Source organism: Ornithodoros turicata, chromosome 8 (assembly GCF_037126465.1).
Source record: "Ornithodoros turicata isolate Travis chromosome 8, ASM3712646v1, whole genome shotgun sequence".
NCBI lineage: Eukaryota > Metazoa > Arthropoda > Arachnida > Ixodida > Argasidae > Ornithodoros > Ornithodoros turicata.
Window position 1 is genome coordinate 36268492 of NC_088208.1, and position 27250 is coordinate 36295741.

At 46.9% G+C, this 27250-nt stretch overlaps 6 protein-coding genes across 13 annotated transcripts in view; 3 read left to right on the forward strand and 3 right to left on the reverse strand.

Moving 5' to 3' along the window:
* Positions 1–779: 779 nt before the first annotated feature.
* Positions 780–7085, reverse strand: LOC135366217 (microtubule-associated serine/threonine-protein kinase 3-like). Of its 2 annotated transcripts, none has more exons than XM_064598885.1 (14): positions 6973–7085; positions 6826–6878; positions 6553–6756; positions 6053–6214; positions 5411–5502; positions 5163–5304; positions 4935–5107; positions 4792–4862; positions 4596–4712; positions 3251–3732; positions 3067–3187; positions 2634–2773; positions 1840–2190; positions 780–1087 (listed from the first exon to the last, which is right to left on the reverse strand). In XM_064598885.1, the coding sequence occupies exons 1-14, from the start codon at positions 6995–6997 to the stop codon at positions 827–829; spliced, it is 2394 nt and encodes a 797-aa protein (XP_064454955.1). In that variant the 5' UTR covers positions 6998–7085; the 3' UTR covers positions 780–826. The 2 variants fall into 2 exon arrangements, with proteins under 2 accessions (XP_064454955.1, XP_064454954.1); XM_064598884.1 differs by having other exon boundaries at positions 5163–5328.
* Positions 7086–8091: 1006 nt separating this feature from the next.
* Positions 8092–10441, forward strand: LOC135366218 (integrin beta-PS-like). The gene is made up of 7 exons (XM_064598886.1): positions 8092–8155; positions 8690–8778; positions 9267–9363; positions 9779–9851; positions 9937–10018; positions 10101–10210; positions 10305–10441. Exons 2-7 carry the CDS (start codon positions 8694–8696, stop codon positions 10404–10406), a joined length of 549 nt encoding a protein of 182 aa, XP_064454956.1. The 5' UTR covers positions 8092–8155; positions 8690–8693; the 3' UTR covers positions 10407–10441.
* A 1288-nt stretch (positions 10442–11729) lies between these two features.
* Positions 11730–14306, reverse strand: LOC135367162 (uncharacterized). 2 transcript variants are annotated; one of them, XM_064600295.1, is made up of 6 exons: positions 13934–14306; positions 13633–13823; positions 13354–13565; positions 13110–13288; positions 12514–12781; positions 11730–12410 (listed from the first exon to the last, which is right to left on the reverse strand). In XM_064600295.1, the coding sequence occupies exons 1-6, from the start codon at positions 13952–13954 to the stop codon at positions 11776–11778; spliced, it is 1506 nt and encodes a 501-aa protein (XP_064456365.1). In that variant the 5' UTR covers positions 13955–14306; the 3' UTR covers positions 11730–11775. The 2 variants fall into 2 exon arrangements, with proteins under 2 accessions (XP_064456365.1, XP_064456366.1); XM_064600296.1 differs by lacking the exon at positions 13934–14306 and having other exon boundaries at positions 13354–13560; positions 13633–13736.
* Positions 13415–20684, forward strand: LOC135367160 (excitatory amino acid transporter-like). The gene is made up of 10 exons (XM_064600294.1): positions 13415–14873; positions 14934–15275; positions 16251–16387; positions 16453–16495; positions 16566–16602; positions 16708–16894; positions 16957–17208; positions 19352–19546; positions 19602–19736; positions 20389–20684. Exons 1-10 carry the CDS (start codon positions 14634–14636, stop codon positions 20486–20488), a joined length of 1668 nt encoding a protein of 555 aa, XP_064456364.1. The 5' UTR covers positions 13415–14633; the 3' UTR covers positions 20489–20684.
* Positions 20654–24630, reverse strand: LOC135367163 (tRNA (cytosine(72)-C(5))-methyltransferase NSUN6-like). Of its 2 annotated transcripts, none has more exons than XM_064600297.1 (9): positions 24370–24630; positions 24151–24294; positions 23879–24074; positions 22618–22771; positions 22356–22557; positions 22166–22292; positions 21959–22107; positions 21320–21445; positions 20654–21246 (listed from the first exon to the last, which is right to left on the reverse strand). In XM_064600297.1, exons 1-9 carry the CDS (start codon positions 24532–24534, stop codon positions 21085–21087), a joined length of 1425 nt encoding a protein of 474 aa, XP_064456367.1. In that variant the 5' UTR covers positions 24535–24630; the 3' UTR covers positions 20654–21084. The 2 variants fall into 2 exon arrangements, with proteins under 2 accessions (XP_064456367.1, XP_064456368.1); XM_064600298.1 differs by having other exon boundaries at positions 21061–21274.
* Positions 24631–25121: 491 nt separating this feature from the next.
* LOC135367159 (RNA-binding motif, single-stranded-interacting protein 1-like) overlaps positions 25122–27250 on the forward strand; it is a 182958-nt gene continuing 180829 nt past the window's right edge. For 3 of the 5 annotated variants that reach the window (XM_064600289.1, XM_064600291.1, XM_064600292.1), the window contains exon 1: positions 25122–25451. In XM_064600289.1, the coding sequence (XP_064456359.1) occupies positions 25446–25451 (6 nt within the window). In that variant the 5' untranslated portion in view covers positions 25122–25445. The remainder of the gene's footprint in view (positions 25452–27250) is intronic. The other 2 variants (XM_064600290.1, XM_064600293.1) reach the window with 1 other exon arrangement.

Below are 27250 nucleotides of genomic sequence, written 5' to 3' on the forward strand. Positions count from 1 at the left end.
CCTCTGTGCCGCAGGACGTCTTCTTCCTCTACAGTCTGCTGTCTGTATGCCGTTCCTCTAAAGTATCGTCCCAAACGTGAATATAGGCTATTTGCAAAAGTTCCAGGGAGCAGCACGAGCCCCGGGAAGGCATGCCGGGAAATGCTGTGCAAAACAGCGGCGGTGCATACACCAGTACGACGACGACGACGATCGGAGACGATAGCAAATCACTGTCGTTTTGCACAGCATGTCCCGGCACGCCCTGACAGGGGGCGTGGTGCTCCATGGAACTGCTTCAAATGGCCTATTGGAAACCCATGCGTCAGCCACACATAGACGCTGGCGGCACAGGCTTTAATGTGGCAGTATAGCCTGCTCAGCGGTGAGGAATGGGAATCTTGCAGGAAACTGCGGCGACATTTGTCGAAAAACGTCCGACCAACAGGGAAAACTTGAGGGAAGAGACTCGACAGCGTTTTGTTAGGTATTCATCAAATAATGTTTGGTGACGGCGTAGCAATAAACAAACGAAGTCGTCAAATTTAGACCAGACGCAAAGGCAGAGACCAGAGACAGGATGCTTAGACGAGCAACGTAGCCCTGGCCCGAGACTACGATACTCTGCATGGTATCCGCGTATGCACCACCTGCAAAGAATATCGGCTGGGATAGAGCGGTGCTGTTTCAGTTGGGTGTCAGGGATGGTCATCTACGACGATCTGTATACGCTGGACACTACATTTGCTTCTGTCCTTAGTCGCAATGAAATTTCAGCCTACACATTGTGCGATCGAACGAATTATATATTTGTAAACTTGAATGTACATTGCTGTATATTTTGTATTTATTCTTCTATCTGAGCAGCAGTAGTGTTGCTGGGAACATTCGAGTCCGATATGGCCGTCTCTCGAAGTTTGCTGAGCTTGATCCTCTTCTCGCGGAAAGGCGCAAAGGGAACAATAGTGAGCGTGGCCTCTGGCCTGCCTGTCGACAGCGTCTGAAGCATTAATTCCATGCTCAACTTGGACAGCGCCGTTCCGTCCACGTGAGTTATAACATCGCCGGGATACAAGGGTTTCTTGCCCACCGTAGCCGCGCCGGCGTGCTGAAAATCACGAGAGGACGTTGTATAGGGTACGTTGTGTTTAACCTCAACGGTATAATGCTTTATAATTCAGACAGTCAGAGAGAGAGAAAGAAAGAAATCATTAGAACCCCAGGGTAAGACGAACGACTGAGGTAACCTTATCAAGTCCTCAGGGTTACACCAGTATGTCCGCTGGTTGTTCCTTGGTATTTTGGGGTCTCAATGCGTCGCCACAAAAGTTTGTCGCTTTCGGGAGTAAATGCATATAGGGCTAAATGAATATGACAGAGTGGCATTTTACGCTCTATATCCTCAGTTGCAGGTATATAATCGATCTATGCATGAATGAAAGTACTTCGAATTGAACCGTGACATGCCGAGTAATAAAATATTGAGACATGCGTATATAGGGCACAATTTGCCCAGAAAAGCCGCCTAACTATGTCTTATGCTCTGTGGGCAGAAATTGTTAACTTATACAGCCTTATTCCATCAGATTTTCGTAGGCATTTGCGAAATTCAGTGACTATTTGGAACCTATCTGACTAAAAGTTGCAATTACTCCCCGATTTGCTCTTCCGCTCAGAGGGAGAAGCTCTTGAGGTGACCCCACAGGGTCTTTCAGGACACCTTGAAGTGGAACAAAAACGGCCCCAAGACCTCTTGGGTAACCTAATAGTTTTTTGTTGTTTTTTTTCAGCAGGGATAGGCTAAGTGAGTTTAGGTTTAGACCAGCATTGGTACTTTTCTGTAATTCAGTAAACCCTCACCGTGATCATAAACATGCGGACTAGCTCTTTGGACTTATCATCCCAGGTATCAGCGTCCACGATACCAAGTCCAAAAGGTCTCGTGCCGCCGTCACAGGACAGGGCAGCTCTTTGCACGATGATAGTTTCCTTGTTGGAGTTTCTTATCGCCGCCATCACATCGCGCCTCGTGGTCAACATACGGTACGGGCTCGCAGCCATGACGGACAGCACCATCTGTTCGTCAGACTGCCCAATCATCCTTTTCACCTTACCCACCGTAGCGTCACCGATAGGGGTACCGTTCACCGCCAAGACAACGTCCAGGGGGAGAACCTGAGAGCGATCCGCAGGGCTGTCCTTCTTCACGCTCTGTAAAAATTAGCCACAATACCATTAAGAGGTGTCTGTGTCCTGAAATCATAAAGGCTCAAGAAAGACATATAACCCGAGACAGAGAAAAAAACGAGACACGATCTCATACACAGCAACCCCTTAATGAAAAGCAAACAAGGTACCCCCCAACAGCTTTGAGGAGAGGCAGGGGAGAAACTGAAAGGTACACTGACGAGATGCCTCGATGTCTTAGGTATTCCCTTGTCCAGAGATATACGTAACTGTCGTCATGTACCAGTTCGCCTGCGCCATTGCCCTTTTGCCATTCATAAAGACAGGCTTCATATGATATATCTGATTTCTTATCTCTGATTGAGACTTCAGTAAACGCCTCTTAAATACTAAGTCAAGGTATCTCGCCAATAGAGAACATATCTCCTAGATTCTGCTCTATATACGATGGCAGGATTCAGACTTACATCCACATAAATCAAGTACTTGTTGTTTTCCGCTATTCTTCTCGACAATGAAAATCCGAAGCCCCAGAACTTTCGAAACTGTTTCTTTCTGAAAAGTATCAGGTCTATCTTCTCAGCTCCAAGTATGGCCGTATCTGTACCTGCACAAGCCAGAAAGCAGACATGGTCAGAGGTTAACAACTATAAAAGCTGGGAAAAAAAGCCCTCGCTCGATTATCCAGCCTCGTCATATCGTATAGGAGCTTAATACCACTTTGCAAACATAGTACCGAACACAAGAACAAACACGGATGAACGGAACAACGGAGAACGAGCTCGGCCAATGCTCTATGTCTGCGCTCCAACCAACAGGCTCTCTGCTAGCCCTGTATGGTTCTCCACGAAGAGTTCCGACAGATATCGCAGAGAGAAAAAGAAGGAGAAGAAAACTTACTCTCGATTGTACTTTTTGAACTGCTTTTTGTTTTCGTGTGGTGGTAATCGATTCCGGACGAAAACTCATCACCAGAGTTCATGAACGAGTCCGTCGCCTTGATCTGCTGCTTTTGTTTCACCTGAAGAAACAGGTACAGGTTTACCCGATGAAGCTTGATTTGCTTTTTTTTTAATAATTTTACCGTAAGAATGAGCTTCTTGAACGAGGGCGAAGCGAAACACAGCAGCGGCTTCTGTGCCTCCGGACTGATGTCGGTCATGTCGTCGATCTGCTGATGCTTTCGGTCGTCGTCTGGATCTGGACCAGTCTTTTTGCGTTTCTCGGAGTCGGCTTTCATGATGTCCTTGATACTCTGGATATCGACGAGTTCCGTCTTTTCGTAAATGTGCTTCCAGTTGAAGTCGTCGAAAAAAGCGTGCGATCTTAGGTCTGCGTAGTTCTTGGATCCGAGTCTTTCCGAAGGGTTTTTCTTGAGCATACGGTACGTCATATCCTTCGCTGGTGGAGTCGCCGAGTGCGGGTGTTCTTCGAATTTCGGCCACTTGAGCGGCGCCGTGACGATGCGTTCTTTGAGGATCTGCTTGGTTTTGCCCCGGAAGGGCACCCTGCCAGTGAGGAGCTTGTACATGACGATGCCTGAGGACCACCAGTCCGCTGCGCGGCCTGAAACATGTGGGTAGTTGTCGTAGAAACAAAAAAAGAAGCATCGTCTCTTACATGTAAAGGCCTGCTGCACAATATTATATTAATGCGTTAGCGTTAGAAGTGTCGGTGTCGATCCGTGGCCAAAACATTGGAGAGGAAAGTACGCCGCGTGAGAGAGGATGAGGGCAGTGAAGAGTTGAGAGTAAGAGAAAGTACGGAGCGGAAGCCAATGTACGAGCGCCGCGGCGGGTGACGTCAGGGAGAGGAACACGTCTGCGGAAGCGGTCTTGGCGGCGCGCCAGATACGCGGGCGAGTCTGAATTTGCGGGTGTGCAAGGCGCGTACGGACTGAATTCAAGTACACAATGGAGTGTGAACCGAGTACGAGTGCCCGGCCAAGGACGCCCCAAAAGAAGAAACACCGAAACCGAGGAACAACGCAAGCAACGTCAGGCAAGGGGATGCCGCTGCTCTGCGCCGAAAGCGGGCGAACGAGACGGAGGAAGAGCGAAAGCAGCGTTTCAAAATACGCCGTCGGCGTGGAAGAAGGCTTGCGCCGCTGTTTTGGCTGTGTAGTTAGTAACAGTTAGTGATGGTCAGGGGTGGATAGCGGTAGTGGGTGGGTCGGCTGAATGCTAACGCATTTTCGTGGCATTAATTACATTAATCGTCCTTCAGTTTTTTTTAAAATGATGTTCTTTGGTGTGGATACTTTGCACGTACGTCTTTCCAGGGGGAATCTAACGAAGCCTGTTTTATTTAATTTAGGTCTAGAAAGAACAGTGTGGAGATATATTCGCTTCGAGAGCTTCCTAAGCAGGCGACACAATTGCCGTCTGCTTATCGTGGCCGCCACTTTCCTTCCTTCCTTTCATGCTCACCGTATGGCCTCTTCTTTAAGATTTCGGGCGCCATGTAAGGCATCGTGCCAGCACATTCAGCGTCGTTAAATTCACAGGCAGTCCTACGGCAGTAACCGCGAAGCAGCCGTTTGGCAACTGCAACGGTAGACAACCTGTAACCAGAAGGAACGAGCACACGAAAGGAAAAGACAGAAAAAGATCATTCATAACGTACAGTGACCGCTGCAGACTTTTGTTGTGTCAAAATCGATAACCTTGACGCGGCCGCCTGGCAGAATTAGCATACTGAACAGAGAACGCGTTATCTTAGTAACAGAAAGCGTAGTATTCTGTCAAGAGAACGTGAGACGACCTTACTTGGACACCTTGATGTCTCTGTGAAGGAAGCCTCGGTTGTGCATATGTTCGAGGGCTATGATCAGCTGGGCCATAACGATCTTTACGGCATCAATGGAGAGGAATTCTTCAGCGCTAACGACTCTCTGAAGGTCAAGCCCAGCAATGTATTCCATGATGGTGACGTAAGCTTCCTGCGCGTTCCCACGTGGCTTAAAATAAGGCAATGGAAACTCGGCACGTCCGTACCTTGACGCAGAAGCACGCGTAGTACTTAACGAGGCAAGGGTTTCGTATGACCGAAGCGACCACTTTGTCCATAGCTGCCTGTTTGTGTCTGCTGAAGCGGTCCATGGCCACGAGTTTAATGGTGGCAACGAAGTTCGCAGGTCTGTAGTTCGCCAAGTACACAGCCCTTTGCAATGTCGTACACATGCTTACTTTCTTCATCTCTCTCTCCGTTATTTGTTACTAGCAAGAGCTGAAGAGGACCTTACCCGAATCCACCGGCACCCAGCATTCTCAAGTTCTTGAAGTCACGCATCTTGGGGATAAACGTGGCAAAAGGAAGTTGCTTTGGTGGATTCAGCTGCCATTCAGCGATTAGAAAGAGGTAATTCGTGAATAAAAACAGAAGCAAAGCCAACGCCTCCCACGCTAAAGAAGGGCCCGACCTTCAACGCGCGCTAAAAGCACCACTTCGGCACGTGATTGGCCCACAAGCTCTTGCGCGAGACCACAACAGCAGCTCTGAAGCGCGCGAACTTTAAATGTCTCCCAACATCTACAATGTCCGCCAGTCTACCAATGGCTACCAATGGCTGCCCACGTGGCTGATGGTGGCTCGTTTTCATAGCTACGATAGCCCAAAGCACGGATGGGGACTGGCGTACTCTTAACGACTACGTCACGGCGTTTGTCTACGTGCCGTTTGCAGAGCAAGGATGTCGTCTGCTTCAGCCAATCGTCGCTGAGAAAGTCGTGACTGTGGGCTCTGAGAGCGTTCTTATGGGGAGTAACTATTAAGTAACCCCTTTTGAGTAGCGATCGGGCCTTGTTCAGCTTAGATGGCGTTGCCAAAAACAATATAAACCAGTGAGACACTGAATTCTCGATGCAAGTCGCTCAAGCGCACGTACCTTGTCAACCTTTGAACCGATGGCATCGGCGACAGCCATCCAGTCGGTAATAGGGACTTCAGATATTTTCTCCAATGTACTCGCCACTTCCCCTATAATGATGGTCAGTTTGCGTAGCGTCTCACCCAGCGTCCTGGCAACATCCGGGTCCTTCTTGATGCACTGAGCAAGGACACAAGATGATATTGACGTTTTGTAGCTGCATCCTTGTATGGCATGCATGTATCTTTTCGCGTTCGAACGAACAGTGTTGCACTTTGATACAGAAAACAGTAACCTAAAATAAGTTAATAAACCATGCGATGACATAGCAGTCTGTCTCATGTTCCTTCATATATATATGACCAGTGGACCAGCTAGCTGCCCCTTTGGTATAACAACATTGTAGGTAACGCTGCAGGAAGAACCAATGTCGACGTCTGTATGTCATGAGGATATCAACGAAGTTCCACCCTGCACGACGAGACACTCTGAATATACATCAAGCTCACAGAAAGTACCATGTTATGTAGGGCGATGAGGTTCTCGATCATGTCACGGATGTCCTGGTAAGTTATCACCTGCTTGGTGAGTTTGAGCAAACACTCTTGGGAATGCAAGACAATTTCTTCCTGACAGAAGTGAGTGAGCGGATCGCGAAGGAGGGAAACCTTGCTCTCTCGCTTGATAACGAACTCGAGCAACGTCTCGGCCGTTTTGGGGATCTGCAAGAAATTGCGCACCGTGAAGTGCATATATAGTGAAGTGCATAGTATATATAAAGTCTACCTTACCCTCGGAAACATGGTGACCATAAGTTTCGCCGATGCTTTGTTCCTCTCGGCCGCTGAAATGAAGGAGGTGTAATTATTTATGATTCGGCAGTATACCGGTCGTTGCGCTGCCAAAGATACGCTTACAGTACAGTGCAGTGCTTATACCTGCAGCTTTCTTGTCTGATGCCATGATGAAGATTGTTTCCTCTGTGGCAGACTGTACGATGGATGGTTCTCGTTAAAATCTTCTGTCTCTCAAAATTCCCGGCTTCGATTCACACCGGGACTATTTCTTCTTCTTTTTCCTTCTTCTTGCACATGCAGTAACCGTTGATCCTTCTTCTTCCTCCTCACAGATACTGGCAGTTGTCCACAAAGGGAGATAGGCCAGAGCTATTATTATTATTACTAGAGTTTACTAATGGTATACTAGGGAAGGGAACACAGAGGGCTATTGAGATTTTTCGTTTGGAGCATGTCATCAGTGCTTCGGCATCGTCCTTTTGATCCATAACGTATTTTCTTGTCCCTCGTTCAGTGTACAATAACAACAACAGCAACCTTATTTTGGTCATGGTTGGGGTAATTCATCGCCAGAAGCGACACTCTACCCAACTGCTTGCGTGAATTTCAATCCCGTTCAATATGTAGGGAAGCATTATGGAATACGTGAAGAGAAGCAAGTGACTCTGACGCCTGGCCTTCCGTGCGTTGGCGTACGAAGTATTCACGCAGGATGAACACTGTGCACACTCATTTCCATGCCGGAGTTCCGTTCAATATTATTATTATTATTATTAATAATAATCTAGAATATTATTATCGAATGGCCATATAATCGTTGTGTAGCTTTTGTTATTCAAGGAATTATGGCAGCCTTCTCCCACTGTGTGCCCCTATACACATAGCATAACGCCATTTCATACACACATACACACAAAAAAAGGGCTGCCGAAAATAACGCATGCCGAAATAACATGTGCATACACGCTGTGCCATACATGCGCCATCGCTCGCACTATGAGTCCTCGATTGCTGTAGAAGAAGTAGCCATTAAATGTTTCTAAAAACAATAAGAACGACAACTTTATTTCAAGACAACACTTGAATATTTCTATTTGATTCTAACAGCTTTGATTTTTCATATTGAACAACACATAATCGAAGCTTTCCGTCGTTAAAGACACTATGAAAACCCAAGTATGCTCTGGCGTTCCTTTACTTCTATACGTGTAGACACGAGTAGTATGCGAGGGATATCCGCAGCACATGTTTCACGATAACCTTTCCAGTAACTTCCTTCCAAGAGTTGCCTCGTGTAGTGACACTACGATACTTCACTCCAGTCGTAAGTATCCCTTTAAACAGGTATTTCATCGTGAGCCGTGCATGCGGTGCATCTACCGCTATGTCCTTAAGATCGTTTCTGTGTAGCCCTGTATTGCCTGATGAGCGAGACAGAATAATGCAGCATTTGTTTCAATGTGTTTCCTATGCAACAAGCAGAACAGCTCTGTGTGTATGATCAGGAGATGCTGGCCCTCCCTAAAGGAGTTGTTAGGTTTCCATTCGCGCTCTAGCTGGGCTAACAGGGAAGAACAGTACTGTTTTGTTCCTGCTGTTCACTACCTTCCTGACGCTTTCGTGATCTCCTTGAGCTTGAGTCATTTGTTTACAAACAGAGAGAGGTCTATTCCATAATTAGTATAATTATAGACCAGATAGCTACCCATTGAGGTCTAGAACCGGAGACACGGAAGAATAAAAGAAATCTCCGGTTCCAGCCCTCAGTATGCGCCAGCTTGTCTGCCTTCTTTCACTTCCATAGCTACTTATGACTGTATCTATCGTGTGCACATTACTTTGCACTACTTAATTTCAGCACAATGAAGCACTGGACCGCCTTTCAGTATATTGCACTGTGCGCATCCTTGTGCTCCTTACACCAGCACGTGAAGGCATCAGAACGAGGTAATACTAAAGGATATTTCCCATAGACAATACTGGCGAGAAATAGACAACATCTTGTGGGCTGCGGAAAGACTGCCATGCTGACAATGCTTCTTTCGGCGTTTGCCTTGTAAAAAGAGAGTGTATTCCAGTAAGCTCCCCGTGATTACTTAGTTCATGCTTCACATATTACGAAGGGAGAAGGAGGTCACCGAAAAGGTTAGCCAGCTGTAGGACTCGAGCCCACACATCTTCTGGATTGCCGGCCCAGGGCTCTCCCTGGACCAGCAATCCAGAAGATGTGTGGGCTCGAGTCCTACAGCTGGCTAACCTTTTCAGTGACTTCCTTCTTTCCTTGTTCTTAGGCACTTGAGGCTTGTGTGCTGTGTTTGTCCTTTCTTCTCTGTTCCAGCCTCAGAGCATCAATTTCCATCGTGCACATATTACGATTACGCCCGTTCCATCGCTACTCCATTGCTTCTTTCTACATACGCACTCAATATCTTCAGCTTTATGGTCTGAAAGCTCTCTGCACAATCCTCCACGGACGTCCAGATGTGACGGTACGGACACTGTCGGAGCTGAAGATGTTAGGGCATGCATCTTGTGAGTACCGCGGGGTTTATCATTGTATTTCACGGGTAACATTTCCGGCATATGCCATCTGTAAACCCAAGGGATGAAAATATACCCTATGGTTAGAACACGATTGTCGTACGGGTCACCTTAAGTTTCCTATATACAGGCATTATTATATCCAACAGTTTGCGGCAGGTTTGTTTGTTTGTTTACAGGTTTATTGAGACAAGTTCCTATTTTCTTGTAGCTGACTGGTGTGGCTAACAAGCCTTTAGAGCTTTGGCTACACATGCTGAATATGTGTAAGAATGTTGAGGAATAAATATGAATACGAAAACATAAAAGAAAACGGAAATCAGACAACGATATAGTAGTGTAATAGTGCTTTACTGAAGTGATTACTCAAATAACGTAATCTCCCCCCCCCCCTCCCTCCCCGTAGCCCTAATGACACGGTGCCGTGTTCCGGAAGAGGACTATGTATCTGCGGCATCTGTGCTTGCGAAGCTCGTCCGGTGCGCCATACAATGCATATATATAGTCGGTGTGCTCTGAGCAGCCTAAGAACGTTACGTTTCAACGTTTCTGCTTTCATTTTAGAACCCAGGAGAACACATTTTCGGTAGGTACTGCGAATGTGACAACTACTCGTGCGACAGAGTGAACGGAATGCTTTGTGGAGGTCAGTATATATGATGAACGCTACTGAACGAACGCAGTTCACGAGTACTTTTCGGATCATTGCTTGCTTCTGTTCGTACCAGGACCAGAACGAGGCTTCTGCGAGTGCGGAAAGTGCGTTTGCTTCCCGTCTTTCGCTGGACCTGATTGCAACTGTCGCACTGCGATCGACACGTGTGTCGCTCCGGATGGGGTACGCCATTGGAACACTTCAGGTCCCCCGCACGTGCAGAAATGAACCTATATGCATGTGCAGGGACATTTTATTTCAACTTCGTTCTTTGCAGGTACTTTGCAGTGGGCGAGGCATATGCGTTTGCGGCAAATGTCTATGCCACGAAGGAGAGACAGGGCTGTACTGGGGCCAACATTGCGAGTTCTTCCTGTAACTAAATATTGGAGAAATGTATGCTCCTTTTGCTTATATGTGTTATGCTTCTCTTTGTATAGTTTTGTTAGTCCTATCGTGTCCCGCTTTGTAGACGAGTTTATCCCAGCTGCTATAAGCTTATTCTCATTATTCTTCCTGCCGTCTGCAAGCCTTCCGCCACCTCCAGCATGCAGAAGGCCTCTCAGAAGGAGCTCATCCAAACCTTAGAAATACAATTGGTAGAGCCCTGGACCGGTAATCCAGAAGATGCGGTTTCAGACATATGTCGGCACAGTTCCCCTAGAAGTCGGCCCAGGACGCACATTTCCCCAGGGCGTCAGTCGTGACGTTGCCCACATACGTGAGGCGGACAACGGCAAGTCCTTTCACCACCACCACCACCACCACCTGCGGGTTCGAGTCCTACAGCCTGGCTAACCTTTTCAGTGATTTCCGTCTTTCATCTTCAAATACAATGTCGTTCGTGTTTAATCAGTGCAATAGAGAAGACCGATAACCACCGGTGTCTCAAAAAGGCACGGTTGAATGGCATCTTATGCTAATGGCTAAACTATTGGTATTATTTCTAGAGACACGCGACATGGCATAGCCAAGGTCGCGCTGAAGACTGGGAGGTGGTGGGTGCGAATCCCACCACTGGCTGTGCTGTCCCAGGTTTTCCATGGGTTTTCCGAAGACTTTTCAGGCGAATGTCGGCACAGTTCCCACTGAAGTCGGCCCCGGACGCATACTAACCCTCCCTGTCTCCCACTCCTTCCTGCTGTCCTCTCTCCATGTGTCTGCGTCTGTACGCCGCTCATACCAACAGTTGCTTCGCGGCGCTAACACGAAAAAAAAAATTCCACACAGCTTGATATGCACTCTTGAACCTCGAAGAACGGTATACGGTATCTGCGACCCGGTATCACAATATGCCGTCTATAGACCTCTCCCTGTTTGTAAACAAATGACGTCAGAGTGTTCGACAGCGCCACCAATTTGGTAGAGTTGAACTACGCTGGAAGCAAGGGGCGAACAAGGTCGCGCCTGAAAGTCACGGTCTTGATGGGATTACGATGGTCCCTGAAGGGGACGCGACCTTCGGTCCTACTTTACTTTCAATAGGAGGCAGGGAACAAGTGCCCATTTGTGGAACCCAGCCCTCCCCTTCCGATTTGTCATGATGACATTTCTCGGGTAGAGGTCATTACTGTATAAGTTTCGTAATACACAGACTTGATAATGCGCCTTTGTCAACGACAATGCTGTGCCTTTGTCTTCAACGGAACAGCAGTACATCTCAGTGGTCAGCGAAGGAGGACGATGGACAACTCAACACGTATTTCGCGTTTGCAATATAACAATTTTGTAATATACGCTGCCCCTCTTCATGAAAAAAATGTTTCCCAACAGAAGAGACCATTGCCGAGGTATCCAGGATGACAGATGCATCGGCCTTCCGTGCCCTTTTCAGAGTCTACATTGCAGTACCCGTGAATACTGCATTCGGAGTCCGTTCGACATGTCTGCACCTTATTTGTACCCGATCGAAGATAATCAGGCTCTTTGGCCCTTGGTTTCTCAGAGGTAGATCTCAAAGTGGAACGCGTGCGATGTCGAATGGGAGGAGTTTGCACACAGGGAACCATGGTTGCGCGTCCGCCTGAGTCCCGGATGACGTGGAAGCACAGTCCATTCTTGAGCACCACGGTCTTTCCAGTGACGCGTTTCGATTCAACAACCGTTCCTTGGGGTTTGCCCTTGGCATCTATGACGCTGACGTTGGTCTGGACCAGGGTGTAATCGTCTTCGTCGTCTTTGGCGTCGTCGCCTGATTTATCTATGTGTACGACCATGTTGACTTCGTAGTCATTCTGGTCATCTACAGTGGTTGTGTCGTCTCTTATTGACGTGTCTGTTGAATGCGTTGGTGTTGTGCTAGGGGCTCTTGATGCCGTTGCTCTGGTTGCATGGCGCCTTGTGACGCCTTGGTTGATCCTTGTGCGCTCATGCTTCTGGTTCCCTGAAAAATACGAAGACACAGGCAACGGAAACGGACATATGTCGTGAGTGTCGTATATAGACTGCGAAAACGTACTAAAGCTACGGACTGTAAAACTATTCACCTCTGCCACTCAGCAAGAAGCTTCTTTTTGCGTAAAATCTTCCGTCCTTGTAGTAAATGATGCAGGCTATGGTCATCTTGTTTGTGTAGTCCTTGGCTATAAGAAGCTTTCCGTTCATCAAAACTTCAAAATTTTTCTGGACATCTGTGTATCGTAACCTTGACAGCTGCTGCTTCCAGTCAATGATAACGTCTTTGTTAGGCAACTGGACGTACTCCTCGATGTTGATCGAGATATTGTCTTCGCCATCGCGTTGTCGTACTTTTATCTGCAACAAAGTAAATCCGCCTTATGTTTAAAGTTCGTGCATGAAGGAGCAGCAGGGGTACTCCACAATAACACAAATGTCTCATTCCCTGGGACGCTCTGTAACGCTGTACCACTAACTTAGCAGACGACAGTAGCAGCCATAAGCAGCTAAGTTAGTAGTAAACACGTTTTGGTTATGGCCTACTTGACTATATAATATTGCTACAATCTAGTAAGTCGTGGTTTTCATGAGAAGAAAATAATCGCCTAGTTACAGATGCCTCTTGAAAGTTGGTGTAAAAAGCCGCTATGAACTTGTCTGCTAATGTACTGGAGCATACACTAACTGGATTCATGTCAATGATGAAGGTTATATCTCCATAAGGCAGTGGCCTTGTGCGTCCAGAGACCTGCTTCTGCATGACGAGCACCAGAGCTTCTATTTTGTTGAAATACATGTCTTCATTTCCAGCCGGCCTCAGCTCCAGTGTAAGGATATCACGTTGCTCGTCGTCCATCGTGTCTTCTGGGGAAATAAGGATGAACTCACATATACCACAAGGTTTGTGAGACAAGATTCGCTGTTCTCACTTTCTCGAATACTTTCCACAGCGTAGAGGTTCTGGTTTCTTATTTTATATTTTCTTTTCCAATGAACTTGGAGGCGGTCCCTGGGGATATCCTCGTCCGCGATGCGTACGCGCAGGAGGATGTTGCCCCCACCGGATTGGTATAGCCAACATGTTCTGTCCGTGAAGTTGAAAAAGTCACAAGGCACCGCCGACGTAACCTTCGGAGCTACACTGAAAAATAAGTGTCTCATGACGCGTTCCAGATCGGTTACCACACTACAGCAGCAGTACAATTCACCTTGGGAATTCTCCATGACGTGGCTTCAATGGGGGCTCCTTAGTGCTTGAAGACTTGATCTCGGCCAAGGGCGAACGATTGCGTATATTATCCAACAATGTTTCTTCGTCGTCGTACATTCCTGGAGCTGAATTTTCGTAATCTGCTTGGACAGACACCCCGCACCATGATGTGTAGGCAGATACATGCAGCTATAATGAGCAGACGATTCAATTAGTATGACCTGTAGCGACGTGTTCGCAACTGAAAAGAACTAACGCGTAACTGGTAACTGTGAGATGTTGCAAAACGAAATACTCACGATAACGAATATCCACCTCATGGAACCTCATGGAAATTGTGGTGGGCACGAGGGGTCGTCGGGTCGTCTTCATCTCTACAGCATGGCAGGGCAGGAGGACTAAGAGCCACGCACAATACCTCCCAACGCACCAAGACATGCCGATAGCGATCACCAGCAGAGGAAGAAGATATGAACTTGAGGAGCGCCAAACTGTCCAGGAATCTTGTGTGGACCTTACAGGAGTTCCTCCACCAGTACGTGCCAGTCTTTCAAAGAGACCGAACCTGGCTAGTCACCTCCTGGTAAATGCTGGAGTCTACAGAGCATCAGCATCATGCACTATCAGAGGTTGGTCCTATCGACGTCAAGCGAAAGAGTCTATCATCATCATCATCATCATCATTGTCGTCGTCGTCATCGTTATGATCATCCGGCATGTCCGCACTCTCGTACTGGACCCTCGGTACAAAGAGGCCGACCAGGGGGCACCACTATCCATTCGTCCATCCATCCGCACTTTCGTGACTGGACCCTCGTTGCAAAGTCGCCCACCAGGGGCGCCACTACAATCCATCCATCCATCAAGAGAACGACATCGATGATTATGGCGCAGTGCCGATTATGAAAGCACGTCAGTCCTCTACCTAGATTGCCATAGTCATTGTCAGGCTGTCTAGGTAGTCAATTATATAGCCCTGGCCAATCTCCCTTGTAGCTAATGGCCATTCTACGTGGGGCAGAAGAAGAAGATGAAGGCACGTGTGATCACGAGCCTCACGTTAATACAAGGGGAAGAAGAGTACAAGAACTACCTGGACTTACGGCGGGGACTGATGTTGAGCTGGTTAAGCTGTGTCCACCGTCGACCGAGAGCGACTGCTTCATTTGGGCAGTATCATTCAGGACGTGCTTCAGGGAACCATACCAAGGAACCATATCAAGCATGAAACCGCTTTTGGTGCGTTCCTCTGAGATGCCTATAATATTCGAAAAATATAACTTGTGCTTTCTAACGCAGCCTGCACCAACGCCGGCGAGCGTCCTGGACTTGCTCTACGCCGATGAGGTTGCACAAGAATCGGGCAGTGCAGTGCTTGTGAACAATTTGCTTCTGGTGCTGCTCACGAGCTCCGTGCTGGCGGGTTTTGGCCTCGGCCAAGTGACCCGTCAGTCCGAGGGTCAGTGGACGACAAAACAGATCATGTTGGTCGGCCTTCCTGCGGAACTCTTTCTGCGCCTCGCGAGCCTCCTGGTACTGCCGCTAATCATGGCTTCAGTGATAGCGTCGGTCAGCACGAGCGAGCGGTCCTGGTTGGGAAAGCTCGGCCGTAATTGTGCCCTTTACTTCGTCGTCACAAAGGTATGTACTCGGGATGGAAACTTATGCACCATACCGCGCAGAGTATTTTCTGCCCTGTTTTCTTTCTATAAAACTGTCAACTAGGTCAGTAAAATGCACCATGAGAAGTAATTCAACCCCGCAGGGTCATAATTAAGGGAGGCATTGAATTTAAAGTACGCCGCAAAAAGCGACCGTGCGCAACCGTGGCGGAGCCTGTGACCTTGCACTGGCACCACACCGTCCGCGCTCGCTGATTGGTTCAGAGTTCCGTCTGCCAGTCAGCTGTTCATGGATCTGAAGAAGCATTGCCCACAGGGAAACTCCCGTATAGGACCACGACCTACTTAATAATACTTAATGTTATTAAGTAGGTCGTGTATAGGACAATGAAGTCCTCCGTGCCTACGGTCACCCTTTGAAGCCCTAATCTTCCCCCAGGAGACAGGTTTACCGGCTACAAAAAAAAGCCCTCGCGCACAAAAAGGAAGACAGGTGCTGACCTCGACTGATCGCGCAGACGTTATGACGTCATAGGTCGTCCCTCTCCTCCTCGTTACACCCCGGGGAGCGAGTCGAGAGTGAACGAGCGCAGCTGCGTATGTGTATGTATTACTATTCTAAAAAAAATACATATATAACGGCTTTCACGAGACTACATTGCGCGCATCAGTATGTTGAAATGTTACAGAAAAGAAAAAGAAAAATAGACGAGAAAATTTCGCTTGATAGGAAATGTGTCGGGTGATTTCAAGAGGAGAGACTGTTCGTTAGGGAAACGTAGGGAACTTCGAAAGAGGGTAGAGGTACGCATAGACTAGAGATGTTAGCGTGCCCACGCATTAAGGTGATTTCTGGTTTCGCTTCACTTGTGTTTCCTGTATATTCTTTTGCTTTGCATACGAAAAAAATTGGCATAAACAGGGGAGCACGACTGCTGCCCCTTTACGTGTACGAGTGTGGCGGCCGCAAGCGACTTAGCATCACGTTTTTCAGGTCCTCGCTGCGGGCTCTGCCATTGCATTCACGGCGCTCATTATGCCAGGGAAACCGCTAATTAGGATGTCCAAGGATTCTATAACTTTGAAGAGGAGGACAGAGGCTTGCGTTGACATTTTTCTCGAAATTCTTCGGTATATATTCTGTGGTTCGGCAGACATGCTCACATCTGATACGAGGATATGTCTTTCGTCAACAGAAATGCCTTGCCGATCAACATTGTCGAGTCTTGCCTCTTCACCGTACGTAGTTGAAAAGTTTTCTCCCGCGCTGACACTTAGGACTGGTTAGCAACGTCTTACGTATTTTCAGGTAACAGTGGTTAACCCCCCAGCCAATACTTCCAGCAGTAAGGCACTCTTTTTTGTGTGTGTGCGAGTGGTGCATATCCCCGTTTTGTGTGCGAGTGGTGCAGTTGATAGTCACAAACGGAATCGTCTACTTGCCTGTATAGATGGGACCGAACTCGACAACCTCGCTACTATACAACGCACCGCACTGACCAACTACTTGGGGCTCGTCGTATTCTGCATAATCGTCGGGGCAGTGCTTAGCACCGTGCCCTTGGAGCAGAGGGTGATGACTGATATCTTCGTCTGCCTCAGCGAAGCTATGAAATCACTCACCTACTTCTCTCTATGGTGAGACTGCCGCACTTTACGTGAGTGCCTTTGTAATTTTATCAACCTTGACGTGCATGTAGGTACTTCCCAATCGGAATATGCTTTATGATCACGGTTCAGATACTTCTCTCCAACGAGTTCTTCAGGCGGCTAGATGATAGCCCCGACAGCATAACGTTGAGGTCCTACATCTTCACGATGCTTCTCTGTCAGGGATTCCACCTGATGGTCACGTTGCCCCTCATGCTGTACTTCTTTGGCAAGCGCCGCTATACGGGTCTCTACGCTAACCTCGGTTTCATAATTGTCACTGCGTTCGGCTCCAGTTCCAGGTACCGTACTGATCTGCATTTATGTCTACGCGTGCTTAGAATATATGACGTAAAGTTACTGCAACAATGGCGAAGCGGACACAGAAATGGGCAAACGAGTCTGCTCCGCCATCGCAGCTTCGTCCCGTGATCTGTGTCACACCATCCTCCTTGCCCATTGCATACTGGGCGACGAAAGCCGCATCGCTCCATAGCCACCAAGACACAGAAGGCGTACTCCTGTGCCTGCCTCACTAGATCTCTTCAGATATGATCTCTCGAGGGAGGGGGGGTCGAACCCCGAAACCCCCCTGTGACAACGGTACTGGCCTGCTTAAAGAAGTCTAGAGAACTAACAACTAACTTGACAACTAACACGAACTTATCCGCATGCAACAGTATGAAAAAGAAAAGAAGCGCACCCGGACATAGACACGTGCGTTCCTGTTCAACTCATTCTGCATGGTGAAACGAGGAGGAGGAGGAAAAGGAAAAACTTCACCGGTGGGTGACCACGCCCCCAATCGCAGCCACTCTAAACCAATCAGCAGGCTGTACCGTCATGACGTCAAAGCAACCCGGACGGCTAGTTGCAGGCCCTGCGCACGTGCTGACATGCAAAGTCGGGATGCTTCAGCCAATCGCCGCTGACTGTTTCAAGCACAGGCTTGCTGAGGCTGCCATCCCAACTCAACTCATTCATATAAGTGCTTATTGTATGTCCAGGACATCAGGTACCGCCGCGTGGCATGCCTGTGAAGCGGCTCCGTAAATATACACACCTTGAATGCCAATACAATTACACTTCAAGCAAGTGGCACCAGCTCCGGTGGCGCAGCGGTAACGCGTGCGCTTGGAGACTGGGAGGTCCGCGGTTCGAATCCGCGGGCCGGCTGTGCCGTCTGGGGTTTTTCCTGGGTTTCCCTCAGATGTGTAATAGGCGTATGCCGGCACAGTTCCCCTGAAGCTATCCTCCCCCCGAGCGGATTCCGCTCGGTCTTCCACTTCACCCTTTCCTCTCCTCCTCTCCACCACCTTTCCCTTCCCGAGAAACATGCCGCCTATTCAGGCAGGCAGACCTCTCGGGTTCCTCGACGACACTCCTCCCTCCTCCTCCAAGCAAGTGGCCGCCGAAAGCATTTCGTGATTGGTGGACACTTCATCCCTACGTCACTTCGTTTCTTTGCATACTCTAGGTGGCGTTGCCATAGCTAGCAAATCCCTGGTTGGGTACGTTGGGACATTTCTAGGGCACAAGTGTAATGCAACAGGTCCACGAGGATGTAAGGAAGGATGTAAAGGTTATGGCGAATTCGGCTGGTCATTTTGTGCCAACTTTTTTTGCCTAATCCCGGGCAGTCCGGTTCGCTTGGTCAAAGCGAATCTCGTATGTTCACGTGGCGCTTTCCGAGCGCCCAGAATTTGCCAGCTAGCATTTTTTTTTTTCGCCGGGCTCGAAACGACGGAGCAGCGGGTTGCCCAAATATATCCGGTGTCGTCACATCCGCACTGCAAGGTTGGCGAGGGGCCGCATTGGCTAGCACGTCGAAGTTCACGTGGGATCGTGGGATAGCAGACGACGAAACCGAAACCCGAAGACGAGCGACCGCGATGCCCCTAGCGTGATCCAAGCAGCTAAAACCGCTAGATTCCTTGCACTCCATATTCAGGTGGCAACAGTCACGTGATCCAGCGCGAGAAATTTCCGAGCGCCAGGCCGTGTCACCATGAAATGACCACCCGAATTCGCCATTAGTATCGAAGTCCTAATGGTCCAAGTTTGAAATCTGGCACCAGCAGACACTGGCTTTTTCATGAACCACTGTATTTACATTGTGCCAATTCTTAGGCACTCTTCCACAGGGCTAGGAGGAGCACAAAAAAAAGAAAAAAAACAAAAACGAACACGAGACACGGCATATATACACACAACACAGAGCGCAATAATGCATTTGGCAACGCTCCCAACTTTTTCCTGTGTACTACTGTTACAATGTAACTGCTGCCCCAATTTTTTGGAATCCCCCCACCCCACATGCTTGCAGTTTGTTAGTGTGGTGAATGCACTGATGCGTCAGCAGTAGTAAACATTCTCAAACGTACTACACGTACGCCAGTACGTTTGCATCATGCCTCAATTCTTGTTGTTGTTGTTATGCTTTAGCAATGCTACAGTGCCAATCACGATGTTCACCTTGGAGCGGAAGATGGGCATGGACCCCAGTATGGTGGGGATCGTGTCGTCCATTGGGTCTTGCGTCAACTTCGACGGCCTTATTATTCACAGAATTGTTACGCTGCTCTACTACGCTCAACAGACCAACATGGTCCTCTCGCTGATCGACTATGTTTACATCAGGTATAGCCGAACTTCTTAATCGGATCTCTGCCAACGTTGAGAACCTTGATTTCAGCATGTACGTGGTGCTGAGGAGTCTCCAAGTAGTTGGAAAAGCTGGCGGCCTAGAGGATCAAGTTATTTGTGACCTCCTAGTCCTTGGTATCCCAGCAAAAAGCACAATGGACGTATTCATCACAGAGTGGCTCCTGTGAGTTCACTTTTTACTGCTCACCGCTTGTGACGAGGTATTGTCCACAAAATGCTCAGATTCCTCAACTTAACCCACCTAACTGTCTGAAATATACCAACAAATTGGTCAACTTTATCAAGAAAAATGCGAAAATTTATAAAATGTATGTATGATAAGGAGCATTATGACATATGTTGTGGGTCACACCCTCTCCCAAGCAATTAGAAATACATAGAAGTATTGCGATGTATGGCTCACATGCACACACTTCTTTAGCATCAACTACTACTGTGAAACCTTGGTAAAACAAAAAGTGAAAGAAAAAGTTGTGACTGGGAAAACTTTGTGGAAACACTAGAAAGAAGGTGCAAAACATGTATTATGTGAGAAACTTGCACATCATCTTTGAAAGCCAGTGTTGTTAAGCCTGCAATGTTTCTTCGTTGTGTCCAATTTAACCTTCTTCGCGATTGCATGGAGCATATTTTGACACACAAATCTATGCCTTCCTAATCACCTATGAAACCATTTTTTAACAACAGTACACTTTTACCCGAACGAACCCTCCCAGTGCATGACTATGTCAATACAGAAATGTGATCTAATAATTCAAATGTACTTCGCACGAGTAGTCACAACTGTAACAGGCGGCATTTTTTATTCCTTGCAGAGATCGTTGCATGACTGTGGTAAATGTCATGGGTGATGTAGTCGCATGCAGCGTCCTTGACAACAGTGTCATGAAGGGAGAAGAAAAGTGTGTTCTGTGAAGGATTGAAGCTTGTTTTTTCCTGTGCCGCAAAGTTTATAATAGTTTGTACTGGGGGGCATTGGGACAAACGGCCAACAAGCTTGACAAGGTCCCAAGCCCTTGTGATAGTGATGGTCCCCACAAATACAAGCTGTCCAGTTCATAGACATTCCAAACCCAATCATGATTAGAGTAAACTGCAAATGCTATCGTTATTCTCCAGTTTTCTCATCTTCTTTTTCTTTTCTATCTCTCCTCTTTGCATCACTTAATGTGGAAATCACATTACAGGTTGACACGAAGCTTGTACTACACTTGTACTCTACTACCAGCACATGGTTTTCAATTCAATTTCATTGAAAAGATTCACCACTGAATGAGCATTCGTATTCATGTGAATATTGGCAACTTCCTTGTGTCTGGGCAAGTTCCATTCTAAGGCTCTTTCGGGTTTTACCCTGGGTGACAATGGCCCGAATTGAGCCGTAAAAATGGGTTTTTGCTGCGTTTAATCCCAAGACACAAAGTTCCGCCGATTCTGTCTACTGTGCGGTGTTGGTTACCAAGAGAATTTGGCTCATAACCACCCAATAACCGTTGGCACAGATGTAACACTTATTTTTCTTTATAAAAACAAGCTATAAAAAATCCTATAGTGTCCATGTCGTAATCGTCCTCTCCGTCTGGCACATCGTATGCTTCAAACCTTTGCACCAGTTGGCGCTGTTCCTCCGTCAATCCACTACCCTTTCGTCCAAATCCGCCCAGGTGGAACCTCTAAGCAAATGAACAAGAACACGCCACACTGAATGCCATGGCATTAACAGAGAACTTACTTAGGTGAACTTACTTGCTTTACAAGATGAATATCGGGGAACTTCTGAAGTGCCCACGCTACGACATCTTCATTTTCCGCTGTTGAGATACTGCACGTGCTGTACACGAGAGTACCCCCGGGCTTGAGAAGCTGCATGGCCTTCACAAAACAAGCAGAAGCACATCTGTTAGACATGTACATGTTTCACACATGCACTTGTGGGTAGTTATGAAGAAAAAAAAACGAAACAACACTATTGCCAGGATTTGGTCACTACCAAGATCGCATTCAAAGCACTCGTCTGGTCTACCGCAAAATTCTCAGCAAGAATCCATGGATCTATGCCTCAAAAGTGATGAACTTTTTAAGTATTGCAGAAGTCTCAGATTGCACAGTGAGACTGCGAAACATTATCACTGTCACGTGACATTGCGGACTCCAGGCGTGTTCAGGCTACAGAGATGTGTGTTATCTTGTAGATGGAAAAGGAACCAATAAAAAAAAATTCTAAATAGGGGTCATTCTAGTCTTCTAGGGGTCTCTTATTCTAGGGGTCACCCTCCTTTGTGTCAAAATATCAAAATGGAGAAAATTTCGCATATAGATTGAATGTTCTCATTTCACATTTGACGTGCTTAGCCTACACGCCGTGTAAGAATACTTTTGTTTTACCGATTCGAGAAGACGCTTCTGCTGCGGTGGGTAGCTCTGAAATTCTTTCACCGATAACCTGTAGAAGAGCCTTGGCCTCTGTCCTAGGCCTGTGCACGGCGCATCCACTAAAATCTTGTCGAACTGTTGCGGAATTTTATCGTTCGATCCTGTACAATGGAAAGAACATTAGCATTTCGATACTTCCGACACTGAGGGGACTCTTACGCTGAAGGCTTTCCAAGTTAGTTGCATCGTGTGTGTACACCTTCACACAGGACGAACCCCAAGTCTTGCAGTTCAGAGAAATTCTTCCAACTCTGTTGTGTGCTCTGTCTAGAGCAACAACTAATCCCTGAAAGCAAACCAAAAGCACTCTTAATGCAAAACTACAGGTCACAACATATGGAATTTGTACTTCATTTCTCATCAAGGTCGCTATGTGTATGGTCTTCCCACCAGGAGCTGCACACATGTCGAGAACTTCTTCCCCAGGCTGCGGGTCAAGAATATGACTGCACAGGGCAGAAGGTAAGTTCTGGAGGAAGAGGACATCCGTTGCCAGTCCGTGCAGCGGAGGGCAGCTGAAGAGGGGCTGTGTCATCTGCACAGCAACACCCCTTCGGGAGAAAGAGACGTAACAATGAGGGGATTCTGGAATTGTGCGCTCGATGCATTACCTGGAGACTTTGGCTACAAACAAATCGCTGCGGGACACGAGTGCCTTGCCATTGCCTACGAACACTTTTCGACCGGTGTATGACCTGGTGTACCCTTTAAGACAAGCATCGTCTAAGTCTGCGTATACAGCCACTATGTCTCCAGCTTTCATACCTGCGGTAAAAGCAGTTACAAGACTGAGTGAATCTCTCTTGACACAGACTATCCTGTAAAAGAAAACTTTTGGGATGTGTGATGGGACGTGTTATACCTAGGGCAGGGAATTTGAGGCATTTGCCTACAAACGCCTAATTGCGACATTTTTGGTGTTGCCTGCCTTTTTATGAACTCCATTGAATTGTAGTCTATTTTTCACATTTTTAGATGCCCAACAGCCTATTTAGAGGTGTGAGTGCACCTTTATAGTGCTTGAGTGCTTAATTTTGCTTTTCGTTTCTGCATGTTTGAGCCTTTTGTCTTTTTTGCGTTTGGTTTCCTTCTTTCGTGCATATTGTTATTCCAAACAGGTGACCAACGACGTATGATTAGCACAGCATTTACAACATAATGTGAGGTTGCTCCGGCATAATTTTCATCTAGCTCTATAAATTTTAAAAATTATCTGTCTAATGCCCTTCTATCATTTCTTACATGTATTACAGCTAGAGGGCCCCCCCCCCTACCTGGCACAGGCCGACCCATGCAAATCGTGCACGTCCGAGGAGAAAAAGTAATATATATGGGGGGCTCCAATCTCACGATCGCCAAAATTATTGAAGTAACCGGCGTCTATCTAAGTAGCATAGTTGAATGCGTTTGAAACTATGAGCTTTTCGAGCTACTTGAAATCTCACAGCTCATGACACCCCATATGTAAACTCATTATTAAACGTTCAAATAGTCTGTGTTTTCATCTCTCATCTCGCTGTGTGCACAAGGATGAGTTTGTGGGCGTACCCAGGATCACAGGAGGGGGGGAGTTTTTTATTGTATCGAGCCCCCCCCCCCCCCCCCCCCCCCCCCTGCCTGGTCTGGCTACGACACTGATTATACAGCGAGAGCTTTTCTCACTTTGTTGGTATGATGGAAGCCGGATAGGGCTCCACAGAAACAACGGAGATAATACGTTGCATGTTGCATACCTGATACTTGGAATCCAAGTTCGTGCACAACATATGTACGAATGTTTCTTGAATGCAAAAACAACTACTGCTGTTGTCGCACGGTGTCAATACTCGACTGAACGCTTGCAGCTGTATAAATTTTCGTGAGTAATCTTACTCTTTGGAGCTCCGAGTACCCCTGGTATAAAAACGTGTGATCCTCTCAGCACTGCTTCCCCACACAATGGTGCAACAACAACCTCCTTGGCTGCTGGAAGCACTGTAACACGTGACTGCGTTGGCATAACGACGAGGAGATCGGGAATTTTGGGGTGGATGATGACTTCTGGGTCTGGTTGATCGCGGAAATTAGCCTGCACAAAGAACAGCGGCTATAAGTGCATCTTCATGACGAGGGGTCGGAACTATAGAGGTAGTGACGATTCATACATCTTTTAACTTTGCTTGAAGCAATATTCGTGCATCTTCAACCGTTGTCTTCAACGTGTTCACTCTGATCGTGGTGTACTGTGGAGGCGTACATAGCCATTTCTTCAGTTTGCAAAACTGTTCCTTTGCAGCAGCGCTGGATTGCTGAAATAAATGTCACACATTACGTTTGCACCTTTGGCACAGTCCCTTAGGGACTTTTCTGGCAGTAATGCTCACACTAGCGTCACATATCTCGGCGTAAAGTTGTGCCTCTATTTCTGGATGCTTAGCGAAAGGGTTTTCCGGTAAGTAGTCATTCATTCCAAATCCTATGTAGTTCCTTGAGCAACACTTTATCACATGCACTGCTTGCCTGCACCGCCCTAAGCGACATATATCCATTACAAGGAAATTTCATGCTTCAATTTGCGTTATACTATAGTTATACGTAATACAACGAACCACATCCACATGTTTGAAAACAGAACCAGCAAAAAAGAAAACATTAACTTGGATTATGTTGGATTGTTTATTGGCTTTGTGGTTGAGTTGCTTGATGAAAGCAAAAAAACTTATAGCAACCACTGTTCAATTTTTCTGAAATACTTGTTTTATACTCTTTGTGATTTAATCTGACAAAATTAGTTCAATAAAGGCATGAAATTGAGTGATCGCATATCGTGACTATCACTCGGCTAAGTTTCGCTTTCGTCCTTTCGTCATACTTGTTGTGATATATCGCTTTTTCGTTCTGATGTTCTCTCTATGTCTGAGTTTTCGAATCTTATTGTGCAGTCCATCGTAATACACAGCATTATTGGGCCGTATAAACTTATAAATCCGGCTAAAAAATCTCATTTATCAGCCTTTGTCGCCAATAAAGCAGAAGCCGTTTACCCTGATTGGATCATCGCCATTATTGATGAAGCCGACAGCCAATCAGGTGGACGTATTTTCCCTCTTGTTGAGGCATGTATCCTTCCGCTAACACGCGCGTGAGAAGTTCATGAGTTGACCGTCGCTTTGCTCATCGTAGGTCTAGTAGTGCTACTTTTATTTTGTTGTGAATTTTACGTCATCCTTTTATGTTTCAACTGATCCGAAAGTGAAATCCCTGCGTTGGGCGGTTAAGTGCTGACACTGGAATCTTGTGACAATAGCGAAAACGGAGAAAGCCGGCGTGCTGGTGGGAGCGACCAGTCCCCGAAGTTTTTGACAGTTATCAGCTCAGAAAAGAGTGGCCGCCCTGGGCGCCTTTGCCATCGTACTGTTGGGATAGTCGATCAGAAGAAAGTGTCTCCTTTGGAAGGAAAATGAAGGTAAGGAGTTCTTAAACATTGTTTTCCGTGTTGTGAGATCGGTGTTTCCAAGTGTACTCTATCGGGTCGTCAGTCACTGGCAGTGACAGTTCGCTCCGATGCGGCGTCCGGTGGAGGGGTTATGATCTTGCTGGACTCTATGTCGTGTTAGATGGTACAGGATCTATCGTATTTGTTGTGATGCGCTATCTAGTTACTATGAGCGAGCAACGTGAGCAGAGTCGCGAGAGCCGATGTTTGTAAACATTGATGTGTATTGTTAAGCGCTAACCCTAACTAGCGTTTTGGGTGGAAGTATGCAGAAATTTCGAAAACGTGAATATTCCTGCATGCTGCCAGCTCGGATATGTTTAGATATGTATTTCCAGTGTTGCTTTGTGTCGTTACGCCATTTTGTACGCTGTCTCTGTGTGGTTAAATTTAGGAAACCGCATCATCGAAGAAGGGGGACCATATACTAAAGAGCCGTGAAAGTTGCCAACACCGAGGGAATTTGGGAGAGGCGTGTCCCGAACTCCTAGAAATGCATTCTTCGCCTCTCAGTTCGTGACATAAATTCGCCCTCTCCACTGTGCTTTTGAGAACAAAATGTATTCATCTGCGTCTTCGGCATTTGCCAAAACGATATCCGAAAGTGCTGGCACATCATTTTTCATGGCGGTTGCTTCTGGTTGTGTTTCGAAACAGAGTTTTTCTCGCCGTCAAGAAACATCGCAGCACGTGATCAAGTGGCATAGTTGCAGGCTAGCTGGTGGAGAATCTCCATACATCTCTCTTTTTCTTCCTTTTTTCTTAATAAACATATCTCCCCCCCCCCCCCCCTCCATACTGAAAAGGCCAGACGACAGACTAGAAAATCCAGCGAAATGTCTAGTTTACATAGCTTACAAGAATATGCATGTACCACACTGAAGAAACCCCGAGATGAGGGACACCGAAAAAAAGGGGACACACGCATCGAAGTTCGCTTGCTTCTTAGCTATTCTATCACTCTGCATGTACTGTAGGGGACACAGCTGTATAAAATCAACATTGTGTGGTTTATCTCAAATCTCCAGGTGTTGCAAGGCTATTTCTTTCGAGTAATAAACACATTGCAGTCTGTTGCATGTAACCGATGATCTTGTCTGATGCAGCATTTCTGTTTCCATTCACCCTGTCCTCAGATGTCCTTCTTTGATTGCCTGCCCATGGTTGGTCTTATTCTTCGTGTTCCATTTTATTAATGTTTCCCCAGAACTGTTTCCTCCTCCTTTTATGTCTTGATATACATATTCCTGTGTGTTGCGTAGATTAATTGATGTGCTGCTCTGACTCGTCTGTGCTGTGTCGTTTGCCCGTGCTCAGACTTCTTCAGAAGGAGATTGTTGCATGTAGACCACAGGCATACTTCGCTCGTGAGACCCTGTTTTCCTAGTCTTCATTTTTGGCACGTTCTTTATTATTGATTTTTCAACCATGCTCAATAATTTGGCTTCTCTGTGGTCTGTCATGTGGAACAATACGAGCTGCAAAGCTCTGCCATTTCTCCCAGGCCCATACACTAGATGTGTTGTAAGTCATGACATCGTGGGCATGTTCTTCATGTAAGGCGCATAGTGCAACATCTGCAGTTCAAATTTCTCCAAATGTGCTAGAAGTACAGATGCGTATGCTCCTCAAATTTCGCTAAGTAATTCCGTAAACCCATTGTTGTTGTTGTACTGGTTAGGCGAAGTTTTCATGCACTAAAATTTACACCAGTGGCGGCCAACACAGACGATTTTGCGTGATAGATCGTTTTTGACGGGGTTACTTAA

What these genes read in the sequence shown, in the direction of transcription:
- LOC135367162 (XM_064600295.1), bottom strand. Translation starts at nt 13,954, where the DNA reads ATGAGGTGGATATTCGTTATC. An exon ending in TCATCATTGACATGAATCCA is followed by an intron (nt 12,782 to 13,109) that starts GTTAGTGTATGC and finishes ACTTTGTTGCAG; the next exon opens with ATAAAAGTACGACAACGCGA. An exon ending in CTTCTTGCTGAGTGGCAGAG is followed by an intron (nt 12,411 to 12,513) that starts GTGAATAGTTTT and finishes CGTATTTTTCAG; the next exon opens with GGAACCAGAAGCATGAGCGC.
- LOC135366218 (XM_064598886.1), top strand. Translation starts at nt 8,694, where the DNA reads ATGAAGCACTGGACCGCCTTTCAGTATATTGCACTGTGCGCATCCTTG. An exon ending in GATGTTAGGGCATGCATCTT is followed by an intron (nt 9,364 to 9,778) that starts GTGAGTACCGCG and finishes CCCTCCCCGTAG; the next exon opens with CCCTAATGACACGGTGCCGT. An exon ending in GTGCTTGCGAAGCTCGTCCG is followed by an intron (nt 9,852 to 9,936) that starts GTGCGCCATACA and finishes CTTTCATTTTAG; the next exon opens with AACCCAGGAGAACACATTTT.
- LOC135366217 (XM_064598884.1), bottom strand. Translation starts at nt 6,997, where the DNA reads ATGGCATCAGACAAGAAAGCTGCAG. An exon ending in TCATCGCCCTACATAACATG is followed by an intron (nt 6,215 to 6,552) that starts GTACTTTCTGTG and finishes GTCCTTGCTCAG; the next exon opens with TGCATCAAGAAGGACCCGGA. An exon ending in AGAGACATCAAGGTGTCCAA is followed by an intron (nt 4,863 to 4,934) that starts GTAAGGTCGTCT and finishes TTCTCTGTTCAG; the next exon opens with TATGCTAATTCTGCCAGGCG.
- LOC135367163 (XM_064600297.1), bottom strand. Translation starts at nt 24,534, where the DNA reads ATGGATATATGTCGCTTAGGGCGGTGCAGGCAAGCAGTGCATGTGATA. An exon ending in CCGAGATATGTGACGCTAGT is followed by an intron (nt 24,295 to 24,369) that starts GTGAGCATTACT and finishes CATTTATTTCAG; the next exon opens with CAATCCAGCGCTGCTGCAAA. An exon ending in ATATTCATCTTGTAAAGCAA is followed by an intron (nt 21,247 to 21,319) that starts GTAAGTTCACCT and finishes TCATTTGCTTAG; the next exon opens with AGGTTCCACCTGGGCGGATT.
- LOC135367160 (XM_064600294.1), top strand. Translation starts at nt 14,634, where the DNA reads ATGGCCATTCTACGTGGGGCAGAAGAAGAAGATGAAGGCACGTGTGAT. An exon ending in GCGTTCGGCTCCAGTTCCAG is followed by an intron (nt 17,209 to 19,351) that starts GTACCGTACTGA and finishes GTTATGCTTTAG; the next exon opens with CAATGCTACAGTGCCAATCA. An exon ending in TTCATCACAGAGTGGCTCCT is followed by an intron (nt 19,737 to 20,388) that starts GTGAGTTCACTT and finishes TATTCCTTGCAG; the next exon opens with AGATCGTTGCATGACTGTGG.